Source organism: Heterodontus francisci, chromosome 18 (genome assembly GCF_036365525.1).
Source record: "Heterodontus francisci isolate sHetFra1 chromosome 18, sHetFra1.hap1, whole genome shotgun sequence".
NCBI lineage: Eukaryota > Metazoa > Chordata > Chondrichthyes > Heterodontiformes > Heterodontidae > Heterodontus > Heterodontus francisci.
In genome coordinates, this window is record NC_090388.1 from 29,199,793 (window position 1) to 29,227,585 (window position 27,793).

At 42.0% G+C, this 27,793-nt stretch overlaps 1 protein-coding gene across 3 annotated transcripts in view; it reads left to right on the forward strand.

Moving 5' to 3' along the window:
• The window catches only part of lin7a (lin-7 homolog A (C. elegans)), a 125,386-nt gene that overhangs the window by 62,750 nt on the left and 34,843 nt on the right, over window positions 1-27,793 (forward strand). For 2 of the 3 annotated variants that reach the window (XM_068050456.1, XM_068050457.1), the window contains 2 exons: window positions 22,847-22,918; window positions 27,562-27,771. In XM_068050456.1, the coding sequence (XP_067906557.1) occupies window positions 22,847-22,918; window positions 27,562-27,771 (282 nt within the window). Of the gene's footprint in view, window positions 1-22,702; window positions 22,775-22,846; window positions 22,919-27,561; window positions 27,772-27,793 lie in introns of all 3 variants that reach the window. The other variant, XM_068050458.1, reaches the window with a different exon arrangement.

Genomic DNA, 27,793 nt, shown 5'->3' on the forward strand with positions numbered 1-27,793 from the left:
TCATTGGCAAACAGAATTAAAGAGAATCCCAAGGCTTTTTATACGTATATAAAGAGCAAGAGGGTAACCAGGGAAAGGGTTGGCCCACTCAAGGACAGAGAAGGGAATCTATGTGTGGAGCCAGAGGAAATGGGTGAGGTACTAAATGAGTACTTTGCATCCGTATTCACCAAAGAGAAGGACTTGGTGGATGATGAGTCTAGGGAAGGGAGGGTAGATAGTCTGGGTCATGTCGTTATCAAAAAGGAGGAGGTGTTGGGCGACTTGCAAAGTATTAAGGTAGATAAGTCCCCAGGGCCTGATAGGACCTACCCCAGAATACTGAGGGAGGCAAGAGAGAAATTGCTGGGGCCTTGGCAGAAATCTTTGTATCCTCATTGGCTACAGGTGAAGTCCCAGAGGACTGGAGAATAGCCAATGTTGTTCCTTTCTTTAAGTAGGGTAGCAAGGATAATCTAGGAAATTATAGGCCGGTGTGCCTTACGTCAGTGAAAGGGAAATTATTAGAGAGGATTCTTCGGGACAGGATTTACTCCCATTTGGAAACAAATGAACTTATTAGCGAGAGGCAGCATGGTTTTGTGAAGGGGAGGTCGTGTCTCACTAACATGATCGAGTTTTTTGAGGAAGTGACGAAGATGATTGATGAAGGAAGGGCAGTGGATGTTGTCTATATGGACTTCAGTAAAGCCTTTGACAAGCTCCCTCATGGCAGACTGGTGCAAAAGGTGAAGTCACACGGGATCAGAGGTGAGCTGGCAAGATGGATACAGAACTGGCTCGGTCATAGAAGACAGTGGGTAGCAGTGGAAGTGTGTTTTTCTGAATGGAGGAATGTGACTAGTGGTGTTCCGCAGGGATCAGTGCTGGGACCTTTGCTGTTTGTAGTATATATAAATGATTTGGAGGAAAATGTAGCTGGTCTGATTAGTAAGTTTGCGGACGACACAAAGGTTGGTGGAGTTGCGGATAGTGATGAGGATTGTCAAAGGATACAGCAGGATATAGATTGGTTGGTGAGTTTGGCGGAGAAATGGCAGATGGAGTTTAATGCGGACAAATGTGAGGTAATGCATTTTGGAAGATCTAATACAGGTGGGAAGTATACAGTAAATGGCAGAACCCTTAGGAGTATTGACAGGCAGAGAGATTTGGGCGTACAGGTCCACAGGTCACTGAAAGTGGCAACGCGGGTGGACAAGGTAGTCAAGAAGGCATACGGCATGCTTGCCTTCATCGGTCGGGGCATAGAGTATAAAAATTGGCAAGTCATGCTGCAGCTGTACAGAACTTTAGTTAGGCCACACTTAGAATATTGCATGCAATTCTGGTCACCACACTACCAGAAGGATGTGGAGGCTTTGGAGAGGGTACAGAAGAGATTTACCAGGATGTTGCCTGGTCTGGAGGGCATTAGCTATGAGCAGAGGTTGCATAAACGCGGAATGTTTTCACTAGAACGACGGAGGTGGAGGGGTGACATGATAGAGGATTACAAAGTTATGAGTGGCATGGACTGAGTGGATAGTCAGAAGCTTTTTCCCAGGGTGGAAGAGTCAGTTACTAGAGGACATAGGTTTAAGGTGCGAGGGGCAAAGTTTGGAGGGGATGTGTGAGGCAAGTTCTTTACACAGAGACTGCTGAGTGCCTGGAACTTGCTGCCGGGGGAAGTGGTGGAAGCAGGTACGATAGCGATGTTTAAGAGGCATCTTGACAAATACATGAATAGGATGGGAATAGAGGGATATGGTCCCCGGAAGTGCAGAAGGTTTTAGTTTTGACAGGCATCAAGATCGGCACAGGCTTGGAGGGCCGAATAGCCTGTTCCTGTGCTGTACTGTTCTTTGTTCTTTGATGTAACTAGTAGAATAGATAAGGGAGAATCAGTGGATGTGGTGTATTTGGATTTTCAGAAAACTTTTGATAAGGTCCCACATAAGAGGTTAGTGTGCAAAATTAAAGCACATGGGATTGGGGGTAATATACTGGCATGGATTGAGAATTGGTTGACAGACAGGAAACAGAGAGTAGGAATAAACGGGTCTTTTTCCAGATGGCAGGCAGTGACTAGTAGGGTACCGCCGGGATCAGTGCTTGTGCCCCAGCTATTCACAATACATATGAATGACTTGGGCGAGGGAATTAAATGTAACATTTCCAAGTTTGCAGACGACACAAAGCTGGGGGGGGAAGTGAGCTGTGAGGAGGATGCAAAGTTGAGTGAGTGGGCAAATACATGGCAGATGCAGTATAACGTGGATAAATGTGAGGTTATCCACTTTGGCCATAAAAACAGAAAGGCATATTATTATCTGAATGGTGATAGATTGGGAAAGGGGAGGTGCAACGAGACCTGGGTGTCCTTGTACACCAGTCGCTGAAACAAGCATTCAGGTGCAGCAAGCAATTAGGAAGGCGAATGGTGTTTGGCCTTCATTGCAAGAGGATTTGAGTACAGGAGCAAGGATGTCTTACTGCAGTTATACAGGGCCTTGGTGAGACCACAGCTGAAGTATTTTGCGCAGTTTTGGTCTCCTTATCTGAGGAAGGATGTTCTTGCCATGGAGGGAGTGCAAAGAAGATTTACTAGGCTGATTCCTGGGATGGCAGGATTGACGTATGAGGAGAGATTGGGTCAACTGGGCCTATATTCATTAGAGTTTGGAAGAATGAGAGGGGATCTCAGAGAAACCTATAAAATTCTAACAGGACTAGACAGGCTAGATGCAGGGAGGATGTTCCCGATGGCTGGGGTGTCCAGAACCAGGAGTCACAGTCTCAGGATACGGGGTATGCCATTTAGAATCAAAATGAGGAGAAATTTCTTCATTCAGAGGTTGGTGAACCTGTGGAATTTTCTACCGCAGAAGGAAGTGGAGGCCAAGTCATTAAATATATTCAAGAGGAAATAGATAGATATATTTTTTAATGCCAATGGGATCAAGGGATATGGGGAAAAAGCGGGAATAGGATACAGAATTAGACAATCAGCCATGATCTTTTTTGAATGGCAGAGCAGTCCTGAAGGGCCAAATGGCCTACTCCTGCTTCTATTTTCTATGTTTCTGTGTCATATCTAATTAAGTGTTTTTTGAAGTATAGTCACTGTAGTAACATAGAAAAATTTAGTAGTTTACACACATCAGTGTCCTACAAACAGCAATGAGATTAATTACCAGCTGAGCTGCTTCAGTGATGTTGGCCAGGGCACCAGGGGAATTTCCTTGCTTTTTTACAAATTATGCCATCAGATTGTTTAGGTTCAGGATCTCGGTTTAACGTCTGAAAGACAAATGGATGAATTTATTGGTGGTGAGCTTCAAAAACGACAGGGCGCATGCGCGAGATTTGCTCCGTGGAGCTGCTGCGATATTTAGTGTGACGGCTCATTTACATGGCCGGGGCGGACACCCCCCCCCACCCCCCCCATGACATGGAGGGGACAGGTGCTCCATCCCCAGCAACGGCGTCTGCCGCCACTGCGCAGGCGCAGACGCCATTTTTACAAGGCTTCAAGCCCTTACATTTAGTTTACATTTTTAAGGGAACAGTCATTAAAAATAAATAAATCGCGCATCAGATCTCCGGTCAGAGATCCGAAGGCACAGGAGTCCTGGCAACCGCCCAGAATGTGGTAGCGGGATGGTTGATGGGAGCTGGTAGGTAATCAATTCATTAATTAACATATTTAAATTCTGCTCCTGTCGCCAAGCGGCAGGGGGCCCGCCACGAGGCCTCGCCACCACAGGTAATCAAGGCCCTTGGCAGGCCTCTCCTGGAGGCATTTAGCAGGCCTCCCTGCCATGACCCCCAACGTCGGGGGCTGGTAAAATCCAGTCCCAAATACTTAAATTTGTATTTCTGCCAGGCTACTTAGCATAAGTTACTCCAGGCATAAGTAGTGTAAATGATGGAGAAGGGAAGATGAGGGCATTGTGTAAAAAAGGTAATTAGAGTGGGAGGAGGCTTTTGTTGGATAAAAAAAATGTTGGCATGGACAGTTGGGTCAAATGGCTGTTATAATTTCTCCATGTTGTCACTAATGCATCACCGAATGCGAACCTCCTGTTACACATAGATTAATAGCTTTAGTTCAAGTCACTAATCATGTTAAGGTGACTGTGAATTGGAATTATTGTGCATATTCTTATCTGGCATTTACTTGATAGGAATGAACAGTATTACGACCAGACGAGAAGGAGGTCAAGGGTTCCCTCTCAGCCTTCATCTGATATTACCATAACACGGTTTAATTTTAAACACACTGTGTTTTTAGCTCCCCATTGGTGAATCCTTGTTTACTGCTTTCCAATTATAAGGCAAAGAAACCAGCACAAATGGACTTTTTTAGGTTTAAAGAAGAAAAGTTTGAAATTTCTTAAACTTAAACTCTAATTCAGTTAACGCCTACAGATTCATGATGCGCCCACACTAGCATGCACACGTGATACACACATGCAGATAGAGACAGAACAGAGCAGAAGAAATAAAGTGGAAAAGTTTGAGGCAATATCCGAAGAGTTGTTGTTACGGTTCTTCAAGCTCACTGTCAGGTCATTGATTGTAGGTAGATCTTGCTTTTCGTCAGGGCCCAGTATTCTTCTTAAACCTTGTTCGCTGTAGGAGACTTTTCTCTCTTGAGGTTCATATGTCTTCAGTGGATTCAGAGGCTTGTGAGAGAGAGATGGAGAGCCAGACAGGAGAGGCTGTGGTGAGCCAGCCAGGGGAGATCTTTTTAGTCCAGGAGTAAACAGACACTCTGAGTTCAAATTGTTTGTACAATTCAAAAAACCCAGGTTGCCAAGCAGGTTAGTCATATGACTAACTGGTCTGACCACGTCTTGGATTGTATCACCTCAGCAGTCTCTGGAATGTTCCTCTTACACACAATACCTGGTGATCAAGGTCCATTATAGGTTGAATGTGTCAGGGAATGGTTCTTTGTCCTTACAATCACCATCTGTAAATATGTGAATGTCTTTTCCAGACACGGCTGATCTGTTTAACAAGTCCTTTCTTCATTCCAGTAACTGTTTAAAATCAATGTTCAAGACAAAATTAATGTGCCTCATTCTTGGCAGGTGGGGGCCTAGCATGACAACAGAAAAAAAGTTACCTTGTCCATCACAGGAGATTGCTGTTCAGACACGTACTATTCTGTTGTTTGTGGTTCACAGTGATGACTCAATGTAAATCACAAGTCCAGAACTGCAGCTTTGATTTTAATTACGATTCATGCAGATACTTCATTTGAACTGTACTTTATCCCACTTGTTTCAGTTAATTCCATATGAATTAGTATGCTTCATTTTATGTTAAAATTAAAAAATGATTTAGCATTTTTAAAAAGATTGATTTGTCAAGCAGGCAATTATATTTCTTCGAGGTGCCATTAATCGTTAAAATGGGGTAACCAGGTCTTAATAAAGTGTAATTGTTTGGATGCTTAGGCATAAATGATTTATAATCTAGACCTTACTTTGGTGGTACCCTGAATAATTGTAGTTATAGGTAATAAGTTGTATCATTTCATGTATTTTCTGCTGCTATACTATTTGTAGTGAAATACTCATTTGCTGAATACACTGATTGATACACTTTCCTGAAATCTGTTACACAAATAGTGACTTACTTTTTAATAGTGTACAGATATCAGGTTGCAAATTTGTGTTTCATATTCCTAATACAGCACAGAATTTTATATACCAAAACAAGACCTGACAGAAATAAGTTTCATTAACTATCAGTTTTAAAACCAGTAATTCCAAGCCAATATCATACTGAAATAACTATTGTTTTTTCAGCTACTCTGAAATCCATATCTAGATAAACACTGTAGCATCTTCTGCTGTTGATATTGTCTGTCTATTAATAGTATTTCCAATGGAGAAAGAGAGAACTTGCATTTATTTAGGGCTTTTCATGTCCTCAGGATGTCCCGATGTACTTCACGGCCAATTAAGTACTTTTGAAGTGTAGTTACTTTTGTGAAATCAGCAAATATGGCAGCCAATATGCACCAAGTAAGGACCACAAACAGCAATGTGATAAATGACCAGATAATCTTTTTTAGTGATGACGGTTGAGGAATAAATCTTGACTAGGACACTGGGACAGATTCCCTGCTCCTCTTCTCTTAGATCGACAAAAAATAGTGTTTTATCCAAAAAGGAACAGGATAAGTACTAAAAAATTGCATGTTCTGTAGCCCTTATCTTTGTGCCTTGGACAGATCCAACAATGGCCTTACTCTGTTTGAGCTAAAACATGTCTCTTGCCCTGGATCCCAAAGCACTAGTTAGAGATCAGGCAAAAATCTATTATTATTGATATAATACTTTACTTTAAATTTAGTTAGTCCCAACTTTTGTGCATTTTTTTTAAAGATGGTTATCCCATGAACTCAGCATATCACATTCCATGTTTGTTTCTCACAAATGTGTTAGTTTCCAGCCACAAATGAAAATGACATGAAATTATTGCTTTGTACTGACATATTTTTGAAAAACTTTGATTTGTTTGCAAACAGTTTGGCTGATGTGATAGACAAAGGGAATCCATCTTATAAATGTCTCTACCAAATGGCTTGTAGTCTAAGCTAGGTTTGAGAAGGCTGAAAGTTTGTAATGACCTTTGAATGTTTGTTTGTGCTTAAAGCAGATTCACAAATAATGTTAGTGATCACTTCTGAAGTTTTCTCTTTGCACGCTGCGTTCTGTAATTTCATGTAGGTACAGTAATATAATTGTCATATGGGAAACAAAATGTTTGACTCGACTATGTAATTCACTTACATCTCAAATGCACTGTGTACTTTTAAACAATTGCTTTCAAGCCCCTACTCCCTAATTTGCTTAAAAGCCCTTTCAGCTGAGGGGCCAGTAGAGTTTGGGCCATGGATCTTTCTCCTCCTTCCCCTATATTCTTTCGGTTACTAATGGCTCATAGTCTGTTTGAAAAAAGACAAACCCACCCAGATGAGGCAAGCAAACTTGGGACAAAAAAAAACTATGATTTAAGCTCATGATCTTAATGGATCATCTAACCAATTGAGCTTTTCTGTGTATATTTATGGAGTCAGAGAATGCTTACAACACAGAAGGCGGCCATTCGGTCTGTCGAGCCTGTGCCAGCTCTCTGTAATTTAGCTAGTCCCACTCCCCCTACACTTTCTCTGTAGCCCTGCAAATTTTTCCCTTCAGTTGTTAATCCAGTTCCCTTTTGAAAGCCATGATTGAATCTGTTAATAAACTAATAAAGACCATCAGGGACTGGGACTGACAACATAGCTCCGTGGAGAGCCGGCCTGGACTGAATGGCCTCCTTCTGTGCTGTAAATGACTCTATGACTTATGCTTATAATCTGTTTATGGTCATGGATGTACCTAAATATGTGACTATTTGTGAAGTATCTAATTGTAAATACAATTTTTAAAGTTTTTTTTCTATTGATATTTATAATTGCAGCTTGTTACTTTGGAAGCAAGATTAGTACTGAGTAGGTTATGTTATTCAGTGGGTTGTATTAACTGCAGCTGAGGATTAATAACATGTATACATTTCAGGTGAGTTGTATGAGTATCAATTTAAGCTTGTCACCTTACTGAACAGAATATAAACCGTATAATAAGTTCAATTTACAGGCATTTAATTTAACTGTTTTAGTAGGAGTGTAATAAGCACTGCAATTGCTTGGGTCTCAGTGAATAAATCATTTTAATAAATCAGAGAAATATTTTCTGTTTCCCATCACTTATCAAGAATGTGTTTTTGTGTACGAAAATCAAATCACCTCGCCCCCACCAACCCCCACAAAAAAGCAGTCTGTCTTCCAGCTATTCAAACTCAAGTACTTGGGATCAAACTCAAACAACAAAAAATTGCATTTTATACAGTAACTTTAAGGTAGTAAATTGTCCCAATTTCTTCATAGGTATGTAATCAGACAAAAAATGGACACCAAGCTGATGAAGGAGAGATTAGGAAGGTGATTAAAAGCTTGGCAGGTTTTAAGGACCATCTTAAAGGAGGAAAGAAATGCTGAAATGTTTAGGGAGGGAACTCCAGAGTTTAGGGCTTAGAGGGCTGAAAGCATGATTGTCTGTGAAGGGGCAAAGGAAATGGGGATGCACAAGAGGTCAGAATTGGAGGATTACAGGGTTCTTGGAGGATTGTGGCGGTTACAAAAATAGGGAGAAGAGAGGCCACATGGGTTTCGAACATGAGGATGAGAATTTTTAAATTGAGGTATTGCTGGACCGGGTGCCAGTGATAGGTCAGGGAGCATAGAGGTGATGGGTGAACAGAGATTGTGTTTAAGTTTATGGAGGCTGGAAGATAAGAGCCTCACCAAGAGGGCATTAGAATAGTTGAGACTAGAGGTGACAAAAGCATGAAGGTTTCAGCAGCAGATCGGCTGAGGCAGAGGTCAGAACAGATGTTATTGCAGAGATGGAAGTAGATGGTCTTTGTGATGAGGAGGATATCAGGTTAGAAGCTCAGCTCAATATCAAATAGGATGCATAAAGTCTGGTTCAGCCTGAGAGTGACCAGGGAGGGGATTGGAATCAATGGCTAGGGAACAAAGTTTATGGCGGGGACTGAAGATAATGGCTCCAGTTTTCCCAATGTTTATAATACAATTAGGAAGGAAAATGGGAAATATGAAATAAAAATATCATTAAAATATAGAAATAAATAGTGAAGTGTTCTATAGGCACATAACTAACAAAAGGGAAATTAAGATACGGATAGACAGTCTAAGGGTGAGAAAGACAATCTCACAGGAGATGATACTGAAATGGCAGGGATACTAAATAGATACTTTGGCTCAGTTTTCAATGAGTAGCTAACAAAGAAAAAAATGGCACCAGTAAAAGAAATCAAGAGGGACATAACAGCAGTTAAGAAAGAAAGGAGATACTCGACAAACTAACCAAACATAAGAAAGGACTAAGCCCTCGGACCAGATGGGTTGTACCTGCCGATACTTAAACTAATGAGAGGAAGCAGGGATCCCAGTATTCGTATATAAAAATTCAGTAGAAAAGAATAGTGCCAGAGGGCTGGTCTACAACAAATGTAATGACTATCTTCAGAAACTGATTCAGGGAACTATAGCTGAAAAATCAGTGGTAGGAAAGATACTGTTCAAAGGTATGATAATAAAACATCTATCTAGAGGCGGGAATAGCATAGAATCGTAGAAAGTTTAAGGCACAGTCAGAGGCCACTTGGCCCATCGTGTCTGTGTCGGCCGAAAAACGATCCACCCATTCTAATCCCATTTCCAGCATTTGGTCTGTTGCCCTGCTGATTACAGCACTTGAAGTGAAGACTCCTTTTGAATGAGTTGAGGATTTTTGCCTCAACTACCCTTTCAGGCAGTGAGTTCCAGACCCCCACCACCATCTGGGTGAAAAAGTTTTTCCTCATCTCCCCTCTAATCTTTCTACCAATCACTTTAAATCTATGCCCCCTAGGCACTGATCTCTTTGCTAAGGTAAGTAGGCTCTTCACCTCCACTCCATCCAGGCCCCTCAAAATTTTGTACATTTCAATCAGATCTCCCCTCAGCCTTCTCTGTTCCAAGGAGAACAACCCCAGCCTATCCAATCTTTCCTCATAGCTGCATTTTCCCAGTTCCGGCAACATCCTCATAAATCTCCTCAGTATCCTCTCTAGTGCAATTATATCCTTTCTGTAATGAGGTGACCAGAACTGCACACAGTACTCAGGTTGGTTGTGTCTTAACCAATGATTTATACAGTTCCAGCATAACCTCCCTGCTCTTATATTCTATACCTCGGCTAATAAAGGAAAGGATTCCATATGCTTTCTTAACCACCTTATCAACCTATCCTGCCACCTTCAGGGATCTGTAGACATTCACTCCAAGGTCCCTCACTTCCTCTACACTTCTCAGTATTTTCCCATTAATCATGTCCTTTGTCTTGTTTGACCTCCCCAAATGCATCACCTCACACTTCTGTGGGTTGAATTCCATTTGCCACTTTTCTGCCCATCTGACCAGACCATCAATATCTTCCTACAGCCTACAGCTATCCTCCTCGCTATCGATCACACGGCCAGTGTGCAAACTTCTTGATCATGCCCCCTACATTTACATCCAAATCGTTAATATATACCACAAAAAACCGGGGTCCCAGTACTGAGCCCTGCGGAACGCCGCTGGAAACAGCCCTGCAGTCGCATAAACACCCGTGAACAATTACCCTTTATTTCCTGCCACTGAGCCAATTTTTGTATCCATCTTGCTGCATTTCCCTCGATAATTACAATGTGGGCAGATGAATGTCAAAATCAATTATAGCGAATGGGTGAGATGACTTATTTTGGTAGGAGAAATTAGGAGACCAATTTTTCCATTCAAGATAAGACACTAAATGGGCATGGTGTTTGGTGGTTAAGGGAGGAATGTTGATCAGAACACTGGGAGAACTCTGCCCCTTTTTGACTATTGCAGTGGGATTGTTACATCTACCTGAGTAGGAACAGAAAACCTTGGTTTAAAGTCTTATCTCCGAGATGACACCTTCAACAATGCAGCACTCCATCAGTATTGCACTGAAGGGTCAGTGCTGTATTTTTTTGACCTCCTTGCACTATTAAACTATTTTTTCAAGCACATTTCTTCAAGGAAATCACAAAATAAAAATAAATTGCTGTGAAGGAATTGCATCCTTTCTAAGCAGTACCCCGGTGTCAGTGGGAGGAGCTCTAAACTGTGTCCCTTCCTGCTGTGGTGCCATGTGTGGATGCTATAATACATTATAATGTTACAACTCAGATAGCCAGACAGTGAAGGATAGAACTGGAGCCTAGTCTTTATGTACGTCCAAGCTTTTATTTACAGTGACACACACTACATATACACCTCCAATCCCACAACCACAGTTTTAGCCTGCCCCTATATATATATATATGTGTGTATGGGAGCACAGGTGAAGCCCCAGTCATTGACCATCACCTGAATATAATTAAACATGCAATTCATATACAGTTAACACTCAATATTATGTCGTACAGATGCACTATGTTAACATCAGTACAGGAAGATGCAAGTGCCCTCGGGGAACAGTTGAATCCTATGTAGCTTTGACTGCAAGATGCCCATTTATGAGCCAAAGATTGGTTTGTAAATCTGTGTTTCCTAAGTGCTGCTGTGTTCTCAACCAAGTGAAAGCAAAATTTCTCTGTTGTCACTTTGCAAAATGAATCATAGGACATAAAAGGCACATTGAAATGAAAATTGTACACAGCTCCCCAGCAATGATGTCAGCAGAGCACATCTGCTCTCACTAAATGTTGGTTTGCTGACAGCTGCAGAGCAGACCATTTAATATTGTATTGTTCTTTGTAACCGAGATTTAGAAAAGGCCAAGGGGCTATGGGATGTAAGTGATTAAATATGACACTTAAAGCACCTCCCCAAAATCTCCCAACAGTGCTGTTCTCTTTTAACATTTTGAAATCCTAGTAGAGGAAATATTTGTACTTGATACATTTGTGCGTCTGTAGGAGTTGAACTCCCCATTATGTGGTATTTAGTTCTGCTGTAAATATCAACCTATACATCTGCATAGCAAGCAATATCCCACTATCTTATGATATTTGTCGCTGTCAAACAACCAGTGTTAGTGTTACCCTCTTCAAAAGAATGTTCCTGCAGGCAGAACTACAGTACAGGGCTGATTTTTCTTGGACAGGTTCCTTTCTGGGAACAATAGGAGGTGAAGTCTGCTGTACCTTGGCAATGAAATTAGCACATGAATTTCTTGTAGGTCCTTATCTGCATATTGAGCGTGTACTTCTGGTGCACATGAAAGTGCATTATTAGACACAGAGACCGTGAGCTGAGTAAGTACAGGAGCAATTTAGATCTGAAAGGTCCAGCAGCATTGAAGAGGCAGGTACAGTACAAACCCACATGCCAGAATTGCACCAATGATAACTGTCTAGCTGCAATAAGAATCAGTTGAGAGTGTTGTAATCCATTACATCAGCCAGAAGCAAAACATTGACAGTTTCTCTTGTTCTCGGTAGTTTAACCTATTGAGAAAATCTTAATGTTGCTGTGCCATGGGTGGGGAAGCAGCACCCAAAGCAGGAGTCTGGATGCCCTTGCAGTCTGCCTTGGAGAGAGCTGGTCAGAGAGTGGCACTGTGCTGGGTGTCAAGTAGTAGATGGAGGAACAAGGAAACCAGGAAGAATGTTGGTGTAGGAATAGGAGGAGATTGGTAGTTTGACTGTATCATGCAGGCCTCCACCTGCCAAGAATGAGGCACATTAATTTCACCACACGGACATTAAATTTCAAATTCTTGTTGGGAAGAAGAGAAGGCCTGAGACAAGGGGTTGCCAGGCCCCTGGCTGGAAAGACATTTTTGCATATTAACAGACAGTGTGTGAAACAAAGGAGCTATCCCCGATCCAATACAATCCACAAACAGACGTGGTCAAACCAGGCAGTCATATGACTAACCTGTTTGGCAGACTGGGTTTTTTTCTGAATTGTACAGTATTGAACTGAAAGCTGGCAGAAAGCTGAATGCTCCAGGACTGAAGAAGACTTCCTGTGTGCCTGTCTGCTCCCATCTCTTTCTCACAGAACTCCAAAACCCACTGAAGGCACACGAACCCCAAGAGAGAAAAGTCTCCTACAGTGAACAAGGTTTAAGAAGAATACTGGGCCCCAACAAAAAGCAAGATCTACCTACAATCAAGGACTCTACAGTGAGCTCGAAGAACCGTAACAACAACTCTTCAGATATTGCCTCAAACTTTTCCACTTTATTTTTCTTCTGCTCTTTCTGTCCCTATCTGCATGTGTGTCTCGCATATGCATGCTAACCTGGGCGTGCCATGTATCCATAGGCGTTAACCGAATTAAATTTTTCTTCTTTAAACCTGAGAAAACCTCTTGTGCTGGTTCCTTTGCCTTATAATTGGAAAGTGGTGAACAAGGATTCACCAAGGGGGAGCTAAAAACACGGTGTGTTTAAAATTAAACCCTATTACAGTAAGACCAGGTGAAGGCTGAAAGGGCCCCCTAGACCTTTTTCTCACCTGGTGAGACTTCTCTTTGTATTCCAGGTACTATGGAGAAGGAGTTTGATTGGGGGAGGTCAGATTCCTGCACACTGGAGAAAACATTTGGTGGCTCTGGAGACACCTATTGAATCTCTTCAGCAGCTGCCAAGAGGTTTTGCGCTTTTTGCTCCCTGTCTGGATTCAAATATGCCATATTACAACAGGGGAGGACCAATAAGACTCAGTATAGCCTTCATCAGTATGTGAAAAAGATCAATTGCACTCTGTACGATGTACTGATTCAACAAAACTATTTTCCTACAAAAAGCCAAATAAAGTTCTGGTATTTGCATCATCTCAAGTTTCCAAAATAGGATTTGAACTGTATCTTCATTACCACAATTCTCAATCATAATTGTGGGCCAATCCCACTGAATACAGACGAGGTTATTCCACTTGAGAGGGAATGGAAGTTGGAGAATGAGCAGCTCATGCTGATTCATTTTCACCAGGCAGTAATGGAATCATTTAGATAATGGCCTGAAGCATGATGCACCTCAAAATAGAATTATGAAGGCTGCATTATTACAATGCAGTAAGAGGAATTCTTGGAAAGAAAGAGTATTATAAAGCATTACAACCTTTTCTTCTGTCAATAAATGTCTTGTATGATAAATACAACTGGTAATGCATATTATTACCATCAGCTCTCTATTATCTGTTCTTGAAATTATTCATTAACTCTGACGTTATGAATTGCATGATAAATTGTGATATAAATGCAAGATTTTAAAACATACTTACAAACTATACTAACTGCAGCATTTCACTCATGCATCAGTACTATGAAGACATAAAGTAGGTTGCAAGGAAATATACACCAATGGTTCTGTTTTTGAAGTTCATTATATTTCACAACAATCCCCAAACAAGCACTGGATGGAATAATTCTGATCTTTCATTCCATATACATAACATTCTGGCAAAGGGCCAATCTGCACTCTCCAAAATCTTTAGATGAAAGGTTAAAATGAATTTAAGATTGATAAAATGAAACTAGGGATTCTATACATCTCAGTATCATTTATTAAGTACTACTAGTGTCTGGAACTTTCCCTTTTTGCTTCCAGGATACTTGAAGGAAAAACTAAAAATCATGTAGCATGACCCCCCAACCTGCTGCATTCTACAATAACAGCTTGTATTTATATAGCGCCTTTAATGTAAGAGGCATTATGAAACAAAATATGACACCGAGCCACATGAGGAGATATTGGGGCAGATGACCGAAAGCTTGATCAAAAAGGTAGGCTGTAGAGAGTGTTTTGAAGGAAGAAAGTGAGGTAGAGAGGCGGAGACGGGTAGGGAGGGAATTCCAGAGCTTAGGGCCTAGGCAACTGAAGGCACGGCCACCAATGGTGGAGCGATTTAAAATCTGAGATTCTCAAGAGGCTAGAATCAGAGAGGCACAGAGATCTTGGAGGGCTGTAGGGCTGGACAAGATTACAGAGATAGGCAGGGGTCAGGCCATGGCGGGATTTGCAAACAAGGATGAGAATTTTAAAATTGAGGTGTTGTTTAACCTGGAGCCAGTGTAGGTCAGTGAGCAGAAGGGTGAATGGCATTTGGTGCGAGTTAGGACACAGGCAGTGTGGCTGTGCCACCATTTTTATGGCACCGAGTTTCGTGGCATGCAAATGTCCTGTGTTGGTGAGATGGGACACTTCATTATAATGTGCAAATCAGGCTCCCACAGTGCAGGTAGAAGCCTGATTCAAATTTAATGGCTGCAGGTTTCCCAGGGCTTGGGCAACCCAGCAGCTAAAGGGAGATGAGAGCTACTTGTTAATTGTATATTCATTCAATGTTGAACTGTATTCAGATGGTGGGGATTCAGGTGGGCTCCTATGTGTAGGAACAGAGTGAAACTATGGTTGTTGGGTTTGGAGGTGCATGTTTGTAATATGTGTCAGTAAATAAAGGCTTATAAGTATATAAAGACTAGGTTCCAGTGTTATCCTTCACTGTCTGGCTATCTGAAGTAGAACAATGCTGCCAGCAGAGAGCAAGTGCTTTTTTGAGCATTGGTTGAGAGCCAGGGGGAGCAGGAGTGCTCCACCCTACCCCTCACGCAAATCTCCTACTAATAATGGCTTCTCCTCGCTGTGGCAATTGGGCAACTTCATCCCATTCCAAACCTGAGCCTCCTGCCTCACAATCTGCTGACCCCACCACCAATCCCCCCAACTCAGGCCCCCAACCACAATCTTTCACTGCCTCCTTCCAGATTGTCAATCTGACCCACCTTCACCCTTCTCCAACCCACAATTTATCTCAATTGCTGGGGCCTGCCCTGGTTGCAGCCTTCTGATGCTGACTTTCCCACCCAGCAGTCGGCCACCCTTTTCAACGTGGCCGACTGCTGTTTGGGAAACAGAATTTTAAAAGATTTTGGTAGAAAGAACATGGAGAGACAATATAGAGTAAAGGGTATAATTCTAAAGGGTGTGCAGGAGCAGAGGGACCCGGGTGTATATGTGCATAAGTCATTTGAAGGTGGCAGGGCAGGTTGAGAGAGTGGTTAATTAAACATACAGTATCCTAGGCTTTATTAATAGGGGCATAGAGTACAAGAGCAAGGAAGTTATGTTGAACTTGTATAAGACACTAGTTCGTCCTCAGCTGAAGATTGCGTCCAATTCTGGGCGCCACTCTTGAGGAAAGACGTGAAGGCATTGGAGAGAGTACAGAAAAGATTCACAAGAATGGTTCCAGGGATGAGGAATTTCAGTTGTGAAGATAGATTGGAGAAGTTAGGACTGTTTTCCTTGGAGAAGAGAAGGCTGAGAGGTGATTTGATAGAGATATTCAAAATCATGAGGGGTCTGGACAGAGTAGCTAGAGAGAAACTGTTCCCACTTGTGAAAGGATTGAGAACGAGAGGGCACAGATTTGAAGTATTTGGTAAGAGAAGCAAAAGTGACATGAGGAAAATCTTTTTCATGCAGTGAGAGGTTAAGGTCTGGAATATGCTGCGTGAGAATGTGGTGCAGGCAGGTTCAATTGAAGCATTCAAAAGGGAATTAGGCAGTTATATGAAAAGGAATGATGTGCAGGATTATGAGGAGAAGGCAAGGGAATGGAACTGAGGGAGTTGCTCTTGCAGAGAGAAGGTGTGGACATAATGGGCCGAATGGCCTCCTTTCACACTGTAACGATTCTGTGATTCGGTGTGGCACCTTATTGAATGCCTTTTGGAAATCCAAGTATTTTACATCTACCCGCTCCCCTTTATCAACCCTACTAGCTACGTCCTCAAAAATCTCTAAAATATGTCAAACACAATTCCCCTTTCGTAAAACCATGTTGACTCTGTCTGATCATAGTATGATTTCCTAAGTGCATTGTTAAGACTTACTTAATAATAGATTCCGGCATTTTCCTGATGACTGATGTCAGGCTAACTATTCTGTAAATCCCTGTTTTCTTTCTCCCTTCTTTTTTGAATAGCAGTGTTACATTTGCTAGCTTCTAATATGCTCGTATTGTTCTAGATTCTAGGGAATTTTGGAAAATAATAACCAGTGCATCCACTATCTCTGTAATTACTTCTTTTAGAACCCTAGATGTAAGCATTTCAGCTCCTGGGAATTTGTCAGCTTTTAGTCCCTTACGTTTTTCTAATACTTTTTGTCTGCTGGTATTAATTAATTGAAGTTCCCCACTCTTATTAGCCCATCTATTTCTGGTATGTAATTTGTGTCTTCTACTGTGAAGAGAGACACAAAATATTTGTTCTGTCTCTGTCATTTCCTTATTTCTCATAATTATTCTTGCTTCTGCCCTTAAGGGATCATGTTTTACTTTAGCTACTCTCCTTTTGTTATATACTTGTAAAATAACTTACATTCCATTTTTATATTCTGGCTAGTTTATGCTCATTTTATTTGTCCCTTTTTAGCAACTTTTTGGTCACCCTTTGCTGGTTTTTAAACTCTCCCAATCCTCAGGCTTACTACTATTCTTTGCAACATTGTAAACTGCTTCTTTTAATAAAATACTGGCCTTAACTTCCCTAGTAAACCATGGATGGATCTTTTTCACTGAGTTTTTGATTTTTAATGGAATGTATTTATGTTCAACATTTTGAATCATTGCTTTAAATGTTTCCCACTGGTTATTTACTGCCATACCTTTTCGTGTATTTACCCAATCAACCTTAGCCAACTGTCCCCTCATACCTATGTAATTAGCTTTGTTTAAGATAAAATTTTTCTTTTGGGCTCATGTATGTTGCTGTCAAACTTAATATGGAACTCAATTGTATTATCACTCATTCTGAGAGGATCCTTTACTATGAGATTACTAATTAACCCTGACTCATTCCACAATACTAGATCTAAAATAGCTTTGTCACTAGTTGATTCCATGTATCACATTCCCCACGCCTGATTACCAGCCGTATCTAAATTTGCCCCCCAAGGATTTGTAACTGGGGATCCTGTCCACTACTGAGTCTTTATTTTTCTCTGGAGGATTAACAGGGAAAAAAGAATCTTACCACCCATATGGAAATGGTCTGTAATGTTACAAGCTGGATTTCTTCAACGCACAACATGGCATGGTTCAGAACACTTAGCAGAGGTGAATTATTAATGTTTATAAGGTGTTAAAGGATTCTGCTGCTGCCTGTCTTGCTGTTTTTATTATTGCATTTGTAGAGCTGTTAGCACTGAACTAATCCTAGGTGTGAGATCTCCAGTTCTTTGCATACCTGAGGTGTCATTATATCAAACTTGAATGTGGTTAAAAGCAGGGAATGATTCATCTCTGTTAAGAGAGTCCATTGTGTTATTATTGCCGCCAAATTACTGATTTTTTTGTGTTCTCATTGGAATGACGCAATCTTTTATTCTGGTAATGATGGGGGGAAGTACTTTCAGCCAGTCGGAGTCAGAAATACTTGAAACAGCTGGTCTCACAGTGAGAGGGATTAATATTAGCTGTAATCTAAAAGCAACTAATGCAAAGACCCAACAAGAAGGTTAAGCTATTTTTTTTTTTTAAATCTCGTTGCCTGCTGTACGGTCAGTCTGATTTTGATTAAAGCAGCCAACTTGGCCAAGATCATTTAAAAATTGCACTTGTAGTAGGAAGTGCGTGAAGTCTGTACATTCAGCACCGTGAAAGGAACTCTGTGTTCATCAAATTAACATGATGTTGTTACAAAAGTGCTTCCATTTTTTGCTAATGTTTTTGAGGACTCATATTTAAATGGTGGAAATGGATTTGATTTTGGAAGGCGCAAGATTTCATAGATGCTGGACTTTGTTTTGTTGACAATTCACTGAAAGGACATTGAGATGTTGGGTTTGAAAACAACCTTTACTGGCTGTCACATGCCTTACGATGAATAAACAACAGAAACCTTGGTGACCTGGAGAAGTGACATGTCAAGATTTATGGGTGTTCAGGAGGTTTTGACCTGCTGTTTGAGGTTTTACTTCTGAGATATTGTTTTGGCTCAGTTAGGGTGTGGACAGTGTTTGAAAAGCAGTTAAAGATCAATTTGCCAAGAAAGAAACCCAGCTCATCTTTCCTGCATCTCTCTAAGAGACCCTGAGAGCTCCAGTGTGTCACCTCCTCTTTCCTCCTATCTTTGAAAAAATCCTGCGAAACCAGAGTGTGATAGCAGAAGCCCCTGATGCTGCTTTTCTCCTGGAAAGCCTACCAGATTAATTCTTGACATCTCCAGAACGAACTGCTTCTGAAAAGATCCCAGTGACCCGTCACCGTATACCTAGATGCTAGACTAAAAGGGACAACTAACATCCTTCCATATCTTTTTTCTTCTTCATGAATTAGCAAGTATTTGGCCAAAGTATTCTTTTTTGTTTTGTCTTTTTTGTAACAGAGGTCTGCAGAGAGAATTTCTTTATTTTTCCAGTGTGTGTGGGGGGGGTATTTTGAAAGGGAACTTCCATATTTCAATCTGTGTGTTAATGTTTTCCTTCATTACTGGATAAGTCTTGTTTGATAATAAACTGATAATTCTGCTGTTTATGAAAGAAACCTGGTTGGTGTGTTTTATTCAGGGATAAAGAATAGATTGACCGCATCAGTAACTGGGTAAACATTTAAATATATGTTGTGAACTGTGGAGAAGTCGAATTGGAAAAGACAGTGCACTCCTCCTGCCTCAGTCGTAACAAGGTAACCAGACAATGAGAATGGGTTCCTGCTTGTATCACTGTAAAGCATATGCACCCTACAGTGCAGTACAAATATAGATGCAAATATTTGGGATTTTGGTGCAGATGAGAGAAAAATAAAAGAATGCTATAGAGAAGAACTATCTCAGAACCCAAAGTGAGAGTAGAGGTCCTCTATATTAATACATGGAGTATTGGGAGAGTGTTTGAGGGCTCAGAGCAATTGATGCAATACATGGTGTGGGAGCACTGGGTGAGTAATCTAGGGGTAGGTAAGGCCTGTGGAGAAGAATCCAGAGAAGAAAGGTGAATAATGAGAGGAAGTTCTGGAAGCATTGGAGGTGGGCAAAATCAGGCAATAGCGGGGGTTTGCTGGAATCTGGCAGCATTGTGGTGTATTGGGGTTATGTTCCAGCAGCTTTGTGGAATAATACTGTGTAGAGAATGGGTCAGAATTTGCCCTTTACCCTTATCAGAACTATATGGTAAGGTTAAAGTGTGCTAGCATAAGAGCAACAAACAGAAAGTGCATTTAGATAGGGGAACTTACCAGGAACAGTGCTTCTGAACTGGGGTGGTGGGATTGGAGGAGAAGGGTGCCAGATCAGATTTTTCAGGAAGTTATGGTCTGATTGATTCAATGTTATTTATTTTCCCTTTTACTGCATTTCAAATGTGGTAAATTCTGAAGTGAAAAAAATGAAATTAACCAGAAGTAATAATTTTCCACCCTCAAGTGGATGTAAAAGATCCCATGCTACAATCTCAATTTTACTTAAGGATTTCAGCACCTCCTCCATAGGCAACTGTTACTCCAGTTGAAAAAAGCAAGGAACAATACAGGCAGGATCTACCAAATGACCTCATTCTGTACTATCATTTCTGTCATTGGGATTAGCAATTGTGATGACAGTACGACAGTTTTTCAGATCTTCTGCAGTGATTATAGGGAATTTTGGTCTTCCTTTTTCCTCAACCGAGGATTCCCCCGCACTGTGGTTGACAGGGCCCTCGACCGTGTCCGACCCATTTCCCGAACTTCTGCCCTCACCCCTTCTCCTTCCTCCCAGAACTGTGACAGGGGTTCCCCTTGTTCTCACTTTTCACCCCACCAGCCTCCACATCCAAAGGATCATCCTCCACCATTTCCACCACCTCCAGCACGATGCCACTACCAAACACATCTTCTCATCCCTTCCCCTGTCAGCAATCTGCAGGAACCATTCCCTCCACGATACCCTGCTCCACTCCTCCATCTCCACCGACACCTTGTCCCCTTCCCACAGCACCTTCCCTTACAATCGCAGGAGGTGTAATACCTGCCCTTTTACCTCCTCTCTCCTCACCATCCAAGGCTCCAACATTCCTTCCAGGTGAAGCAGCGATTTACTTGTACTTCTTTCAATTTAGTATACTGCATTCGCTGCTCACAATGTGGTGTCGTCTACATTGGGCAGACCAAACACAGATTGGGTGACCGCTTTGCAGAACACCTCCACTCGGTCCACAGGCTTCCGGTTGCTTGCTGTTTTAATTCACCACCTTGTTCTCGTGCCCACATTTCTGTCCTGGGCCTGCTGCAGCGTTCCAGTGAACAACAATGCAAGTTCGAGGAACAGCACCTCATCTTCTGATAAGGCAGTCTACAGCCTTCTGGACTCAATACTGAGTTCAGCAATTTCATACCATGAGCCCCATTATTTTTCATTTATTTAGTATTATTTTATTTTTATTATTTTTAACCATTTTCTAGTCTTAAACTTGTTTTTCATGTTTTTGCTTTCGTACAGAGCTGTTCATTATTCTGCCATTAACACTCTCTCTGGCCTCATGCTTTGTCTTTCACTATAACTATTTAGCACTCCATTTGCATTCTGTTCCATGACATCTGTCATTTAATCTCTCCACCACCACCCCACCCCCCGCCCCCCCACAACCCCCCGCATCCTATCACAGACTTGCCCTCTTGTTCTTCTTCCCCTCTCACCAACTTTCACTTGCACAAAGACTTTTGCCAGTTCAAATGAAGGGTCACAGACCTGAAATGTTAACTCGGTTTCTCCCTACACAGATGCTGCCAGACCTGCTGAGTATTTCTGGTACTTTCTGTTCTTAAAATAACTAGCCTTATTAATGGAAATATCCATAGTCTATTGTGAAGACTCATGTAAACACTGGATAACAAAGTTTTCTTCCAGACAAAAATCCTGTTACAGTTATGTATATGGAACAGGGAGGAGTATTTAACATCAACAATGATATGAATCAGAAACTGGAACAGCATGACCAACCCCCACTTGCATCCTCATTTGCTATGTATTCCATCTTTCATTTTTTTCTCTCTTGTCTCTTACATTATTTTCTTTTTCTCATTCTGTTTTTTACTCTTCCCCTTTATCTTGCTTAGGACTGAATTTTTTGGGGCAGCTGAAGAGCTGCTGCTGGGGCCGAAAGTGGGAGCTGACCGCTCTCTGGCAGGCGGCAGGGCCCAGGGGTGGCATTTTGCCATTCAATTGAGGACAATGGCCCACTCCCTATAGCTGCCGGCCCAATCAGAGGGCCGGGTGCTCAGAAGCCTTGGCAGTGCCACCACTAGCGGTAGCCATTGCTGAGGCTGCAGCCCCAGGATGAGGGTGCCTCAATGGCAAAGCGCCCTCAAAGAGCAGGTAGGTTTTATGGGGAATTCGGGGCCAGACAGGCAGGCCAGGGGGTGAGGTGGGCTCGTGGTGCACCAGTGGCACCTTTGCTGCGAGGGGGTGCTTCTCAGTGGGCCATGGCGTGCCCATAAATGAGGCCCTCCACTCTCCCTGTAATCTGCTGAGAGGCCGCCAGGATTCTCCTGGCAGGGTCTCCACACAGAGACGGGTCTTCTCAATGCGGGCAAAGTGCCCATGGGGGTGGGAAGTGGCCCTTAATTGGGCCCTTAAGTGGCTTAATTGGCCGCTGGGCAGGTGGCCGACCCACGAAGGTGGCTGCCACTGGCAATATGCCATGGCGGCAGGAAAATATTGGACTCTCCTCCCGATACCTTCCCCCACCATATTGGCTCCCCTCCTGCCTCCCAATCTGACTCAGATGGAACAGAAAAATTCAGCACTCACTCATTGTTCTCTCTCAATTTCTCTGTATCTTTCTCAAATAATCCCTCCTCCAGAGTTTCCCTTGTATACCCAGAGATGGGAGAAGTCACTATTTCACCTAACCAACAGTGTAATCCAAGAGATTGTTCCACATTCAAGAGCAAATGCGTTATGATAGAAATGTTTTTCTCATGAAGGGAAACTGGTGAGCAGTGTATTAATCCCCTAATTATTCGCATATAAAATCAAAACTTTCTATTTAAAAACAAAACAGCTCCTTTAAGTTCGTTTTCAAGATCTGTACTGCGTTGAGTTGTGAATAATTTATTCTTCTCTGATTTGCCAATAATTTTTCAGGTTTATCAGTACATGCATGAGACAATAACCATCAGTGGCTGTCCAGAATTCAGAGCTCGTGCAACTGCCAAGGTATGCCATGTGGAATTACTGGATGATATGTTGTAATTGTGTATTTTAATTTTGTGTACATGTGTATTTCAGGTGTTCGAGAGTATATATGAGAATTTAGACATCAATGGCAGCCCAGAAGGTAGAGCCAGTGCTACTACCCAGGTAATATCTTTAACGGGACCCAGTGTTCACACTGATTTTCTGATTAGATTAACAAATTCCTTTCATGATCAATTGTACTAACCTCTTTGCAATACAGCAGATACAGTGCTGGACCAAAACTGAAATTAATGCATGATGACTTGCTGTCACAACAAGACAGTGAAATTCATTTCACAGCTTGTAAATAGATGCACCAAATTTGATCTGGTCACTTCTGGGCTCTCCAGACATTTCTTTAATAATCTTGTTATACTCCTGTAATCTCTAGCTTTCCTTTTTATTCTTGTTGATTGCATAACTTGCTTGCAAATATAATCATTATTGAAGAGGGAAACACTACCAATAATTCTAATATATTAATAAAACCCATATCAGTACCTTCATTTTAAAGACACTATGATTGGAACAATTTCCCACATGGATGATTTAGCATAACTATAGGTTTAACTACATCTTGCTACATTGGGGAGATGGTGGCGTAGTAGTAATGTCACTGGACTAGTAATCCAGAGGACCAGGCTAATGCTTTGGGGACATGGGCTCGAATCCCGCCACGGCAGATGATGAAATTGAATCCAATTAATAAATCTGGAATTAAAAAGCTAATCTAATGGAGACCATGAAACCATTGTCAATTGTTGTAAAAACCCATCTGGTTCACTAATGTCCTTTAGGGAAGGAAATTTACAGTCATGGTTGACTCTTAAATGCCCTCTGAAATGGCCGAGCAAGCCACTCAGTTTCTCAAGGGCAATTTGGTATGGGAATTCAATGATGGCTTAGCCAGCGACGCCCACATCCCATGAACGAATTAAAAAAGAACTTAAATTTAGAGATTCAGGGGTACTTTTATACACTGCAAATACTGGGAGATGTAAATGAGCCTTTAGTTTTATTGTGGAAAATTTTGGGGAAAGTCATCAATCACATGCTTAAAAATGTTAATGAGCATGGAAATCATGGTCCAAATTGCCTTTATTATGCCATATGTTTTTGCATGAGCACAACAGTTTATTGTGTTGAGGGTGTTGCATTTGGTAACAGTGTGTTCTTTCTGAGAGCTGTATTTGGCACTGCCCATTTGCCCTGGTGCTTGGCAGACAGAGTTATTGACAATACGCTTGTTAGGGGTGTGGGATGTTGCCAGTTTTTAGTTTGGTTCATTTGCTTTGTGAGAGTGTTGGAGGCCTGAAGAAGTAATGGGTAAGTTGCCAATGAGGCCAAGTTCAGCAGTTTGTTTGATCCCTGATTGAGGGATGGGGGCAATGTTTCAGGAACTGGAGGTTCCCCACATGTACTCTGGTTCTTGGTACTGGTTTGGCCTGCTGTCTGTTTTTTTTTCCTAGCAGCACATTATTTGTGCTTCTGACTGTTGAATCTGCTGAATAAATTATGCGAGCTTTCAGTCTGTAGAACTCAGGTGGGTTTTGTATTGAGTTTACCATTTTATTCCAATCAGCTACTTTGTTATTTTTTTCTTGCTTTCACATGTATGTTTTCTCTCTCTCTCTCTCACATGCTATCTCTTTTACTCTACTGTTTTCTTAATTTTCTGCCTCTCAAGCCTGAGAGTCTGCTCCGTCCTTTCTCTCTTTAGCCTCCACTTTTTCTCTCCGTCATTTCTATTTTGTTGCCTTTTCTTCAGTTCTGAGCATTCGCTCATCTCCTCCAATTCTTTTACCACTTTTTCCTAAAACATGCGAAAACTGTGGGCAATAAAGAAGCCCACAGAACAGATTGTTGGAACAGATGGATATCAGTACAGGGGGACTTAAAGGAAGAAACAAATCTTTTACTTCTCAAAATATATTGAAGATCAAATGAGTCCTTCCACCTGGAATAAAGGGGTGAATTTTATGCTTCCCCCCGCGGTGACTTTGGAGGCAGAAAGGGGATATAATCGGGCGGGTTGGTGGTGGGGCGGGGACCCCACTACCTTCCTGCCTTTGCCCAAATTAGGTCATGGACAGCCCTTCCGCCCTGCTGCCAACAGAGGCCCTTAAGTGGGCAATTAATGCCCAATTAAGGGCCTCATCCCAACGCCACCAGTATTAGCCCAGCGGCAGGCAGGCCTGTCGCCGCACAGGAAGCATGCCAAGCAAACCTGTGCGGGTTGCTTGCCAGCTCCGCGGGGGGTGGGGGGACTCTGGTTAAAAGACACTTTGTGCCAGATTGAGGGATCCGGCATCGGGAAAGGTGGGGGAGGGGGGGCTGCTGCTGGGAGCTACCCCCTGCCCTTGTTGCTGACTCCCCTACACCCCCCTCCCCCACGAAGCCCCTCTGGCCCTGGCTCACCTGTGGCCTGGGTTTAGCGCCTCTGGTGAATCCAGTACTGGAAGCAGCCACCACCTCCGCGGTGGCACTGCTCAGTTAAAGAGTTGCCGGCCTCTGATTGGCTGGCAGCTCTCATCAGGCGGGACTTCTGTCGCTGGGGTCTTTAATCCTGGGGAAGGCCCACTACTGTCCACTTAAGTGCCTAATGGGCACGTAATGCGGAGGACCTTCCCCAGAGGAGGTGCCGCAGGGCTCTTGCTGGCGCTTTAGCTGGTGGCCAAGACCCCGTCGCCCAGATAAAATCGAAGCCAACCTAACTGTTGTCATTTGAGAGGAGAGAGAAATACGTCAGGACCAAATTAAATGTATGCACATTCTGCTGAGGGGAAGAACTTGTCCATTCAAGAGTTTTGCCTTCCTTTGTGATTTTTTAAAAAGTTCTGAACAAAATCATGGGGTCTGGCATTCCCATAACAAAGGTATGATTATCCATAAATATATGCAAAATAACATCTTTAATAGGCATTATCTTCTTCCTCCAGTATTGAAATTCGTATGGGTTGAGCGCAGTTATTGTGTCTTCCCTAAAGTCCCAATTTGGCCTTTCTCTTTAAACAAATGTTACGAAGGTGGTTTTATTTTTTTTTTGAGGATTTGTGTGTTAGAATTGTAGAGATTGATTCATTGGAGAACTGAAGTAATTCCATAATGTTGGACTTTGTTTTTTTAAAAGAGGTTGTCAGAAGGACACTTGAGGTCTTGTTTGAAAACAACCTTTACTGGAAGTCACATGCCTTAAGCTCAATAAACAACAGAAACCTTGGTGATTTGGGGGAGATGGTTACAGAGAAGTGACGTGTCATGATTTATGAGGGTCAGGAGGTTCTGACTCGCTGTTTGGTTTTGCTTCTGAGATGTTGTTTTGGTTCAGTTGGAATGTGGACTGTGTTTGAAAGTCATTGGAGAAAAACCTGCCAAGAGAGAAACACTCATCTTGCCTCCTTCCTCTCGTCTCTGTGAAATGCCGCGTTTCTCCTGAGGAGCTCCTGGAAAGCCTGTCAGATGAATTCTTGACGCCGCCTGAAAAGAATTGCTCCAGAAAAGATCCTAGTGACCCATCTATGTGAACTTGGATGCCAGATTATATGCCATTTTGGGACACAACATATCTCATCCATTATTCAGGAATTAACAAGTATTTGGCCAAAGTATTTTTGGGGTTTTTTTTTCAGTTAACCAGTGTCTGTGTCTATAGTGTGTGTGTGTATGTGAGAGTGAGAGGGGCTAAGGTAAAAAGGAAACTTTCACATTTCAATCTGTATTAATGCTTGCTTCATTACTTGATAAGTCATGTTTTATAATGAACTGATAATTTTGTTGTTTATTAAAGAAACCTGGTTGGTGTATTTTATTTGGGGATAATGAGTAGAGTATATGATTGGCCATATCGGTGACTGGGTAAACATTTAAATATATGTTGTGACCCGTGGAGAAGTGGAACTAGAAAAGAGAGTGCACTCCTCCCGCCTCAATCGTAACGCTAGTTAGAAAACAAATTTGCTGTCACACCATATCTTTAACCACCTCTGTACTGACACATAGTACTAACAAATCTGGAAAATAATCTCTCCATTTTTCTCCACTGGTGCCAACTTTAATTGCCACGAGACCTAATCTTAGGTGAGATATGACTGGCCAGTTAGCCACATCACATGGTACAGTCAGTTGAAAGCAGTGAACTGAAAAATATGGGCTGGCTTGTGAATATATTGAAAGTTCTATTTGATGTAAAGAAAGCCCCCATGCTATTGACACCTCCTGCCATTGAAATTGCATCTTGTTCAGCTCTTGCAAACTTGGCAATGCTTTTAAACAATGTAAAACCTGAATTTCTGTTAGAACAAAGGCCCTTTCTGGCTCAGCCATTTAAGTTATAATGAATTTGTCTGTGAGCTAACACACCTGCTAGCAACTGAAAGCACACCTTTTGATTGGGCAGCAGCTTGAGTTTATATATTAAGTACCCACTGTCTCTTAGAAGACCAACAATATCATCACCTTGTAGCACCAAGCTTTTGCATCCTTGCTAATCAAAGCCAGAGTCCCAGATAGCTGAGGTGTGGTCTCCATTCTGTGATTTGGCCTCGGAAAGTCAACGTACATCATGACTTTAGTTGTTTCAAAACTCTCTAGTGTAAAAGACAGAAGTATCCCCCCCCCACCCCCACTTGGTGCTAGACAAAAACTCTGCACTTATCGAAGTCCCCAAGTTTAAATGTACTGTCCTGATCAGTCATTTTGCTGTTTCTTGCAGTCATTCGAATTAACTCCTTTAACTTCAGAATTTCTGTTTCTTTTCTTTGATGCAGGCCACTGTTGCTGCTTTTGCTGCAAGTGAAGGCCATTCCCATCCTCGTGTTGTGGAGTTACCAAAAACTGAAGAAGGCCTTGGCTTTAATGTAATGGGTGGAAAGGAACAAAATTCGCCAATCTACATCTCTCGTATTATTCCTGGAGGTGTTGCGGATAGACATGGAGGCCTAAAGCGCGGTGACCAATTACTTTCTGTCAATGGAGTGGTAAGTCAATGAGCCAGTTAGT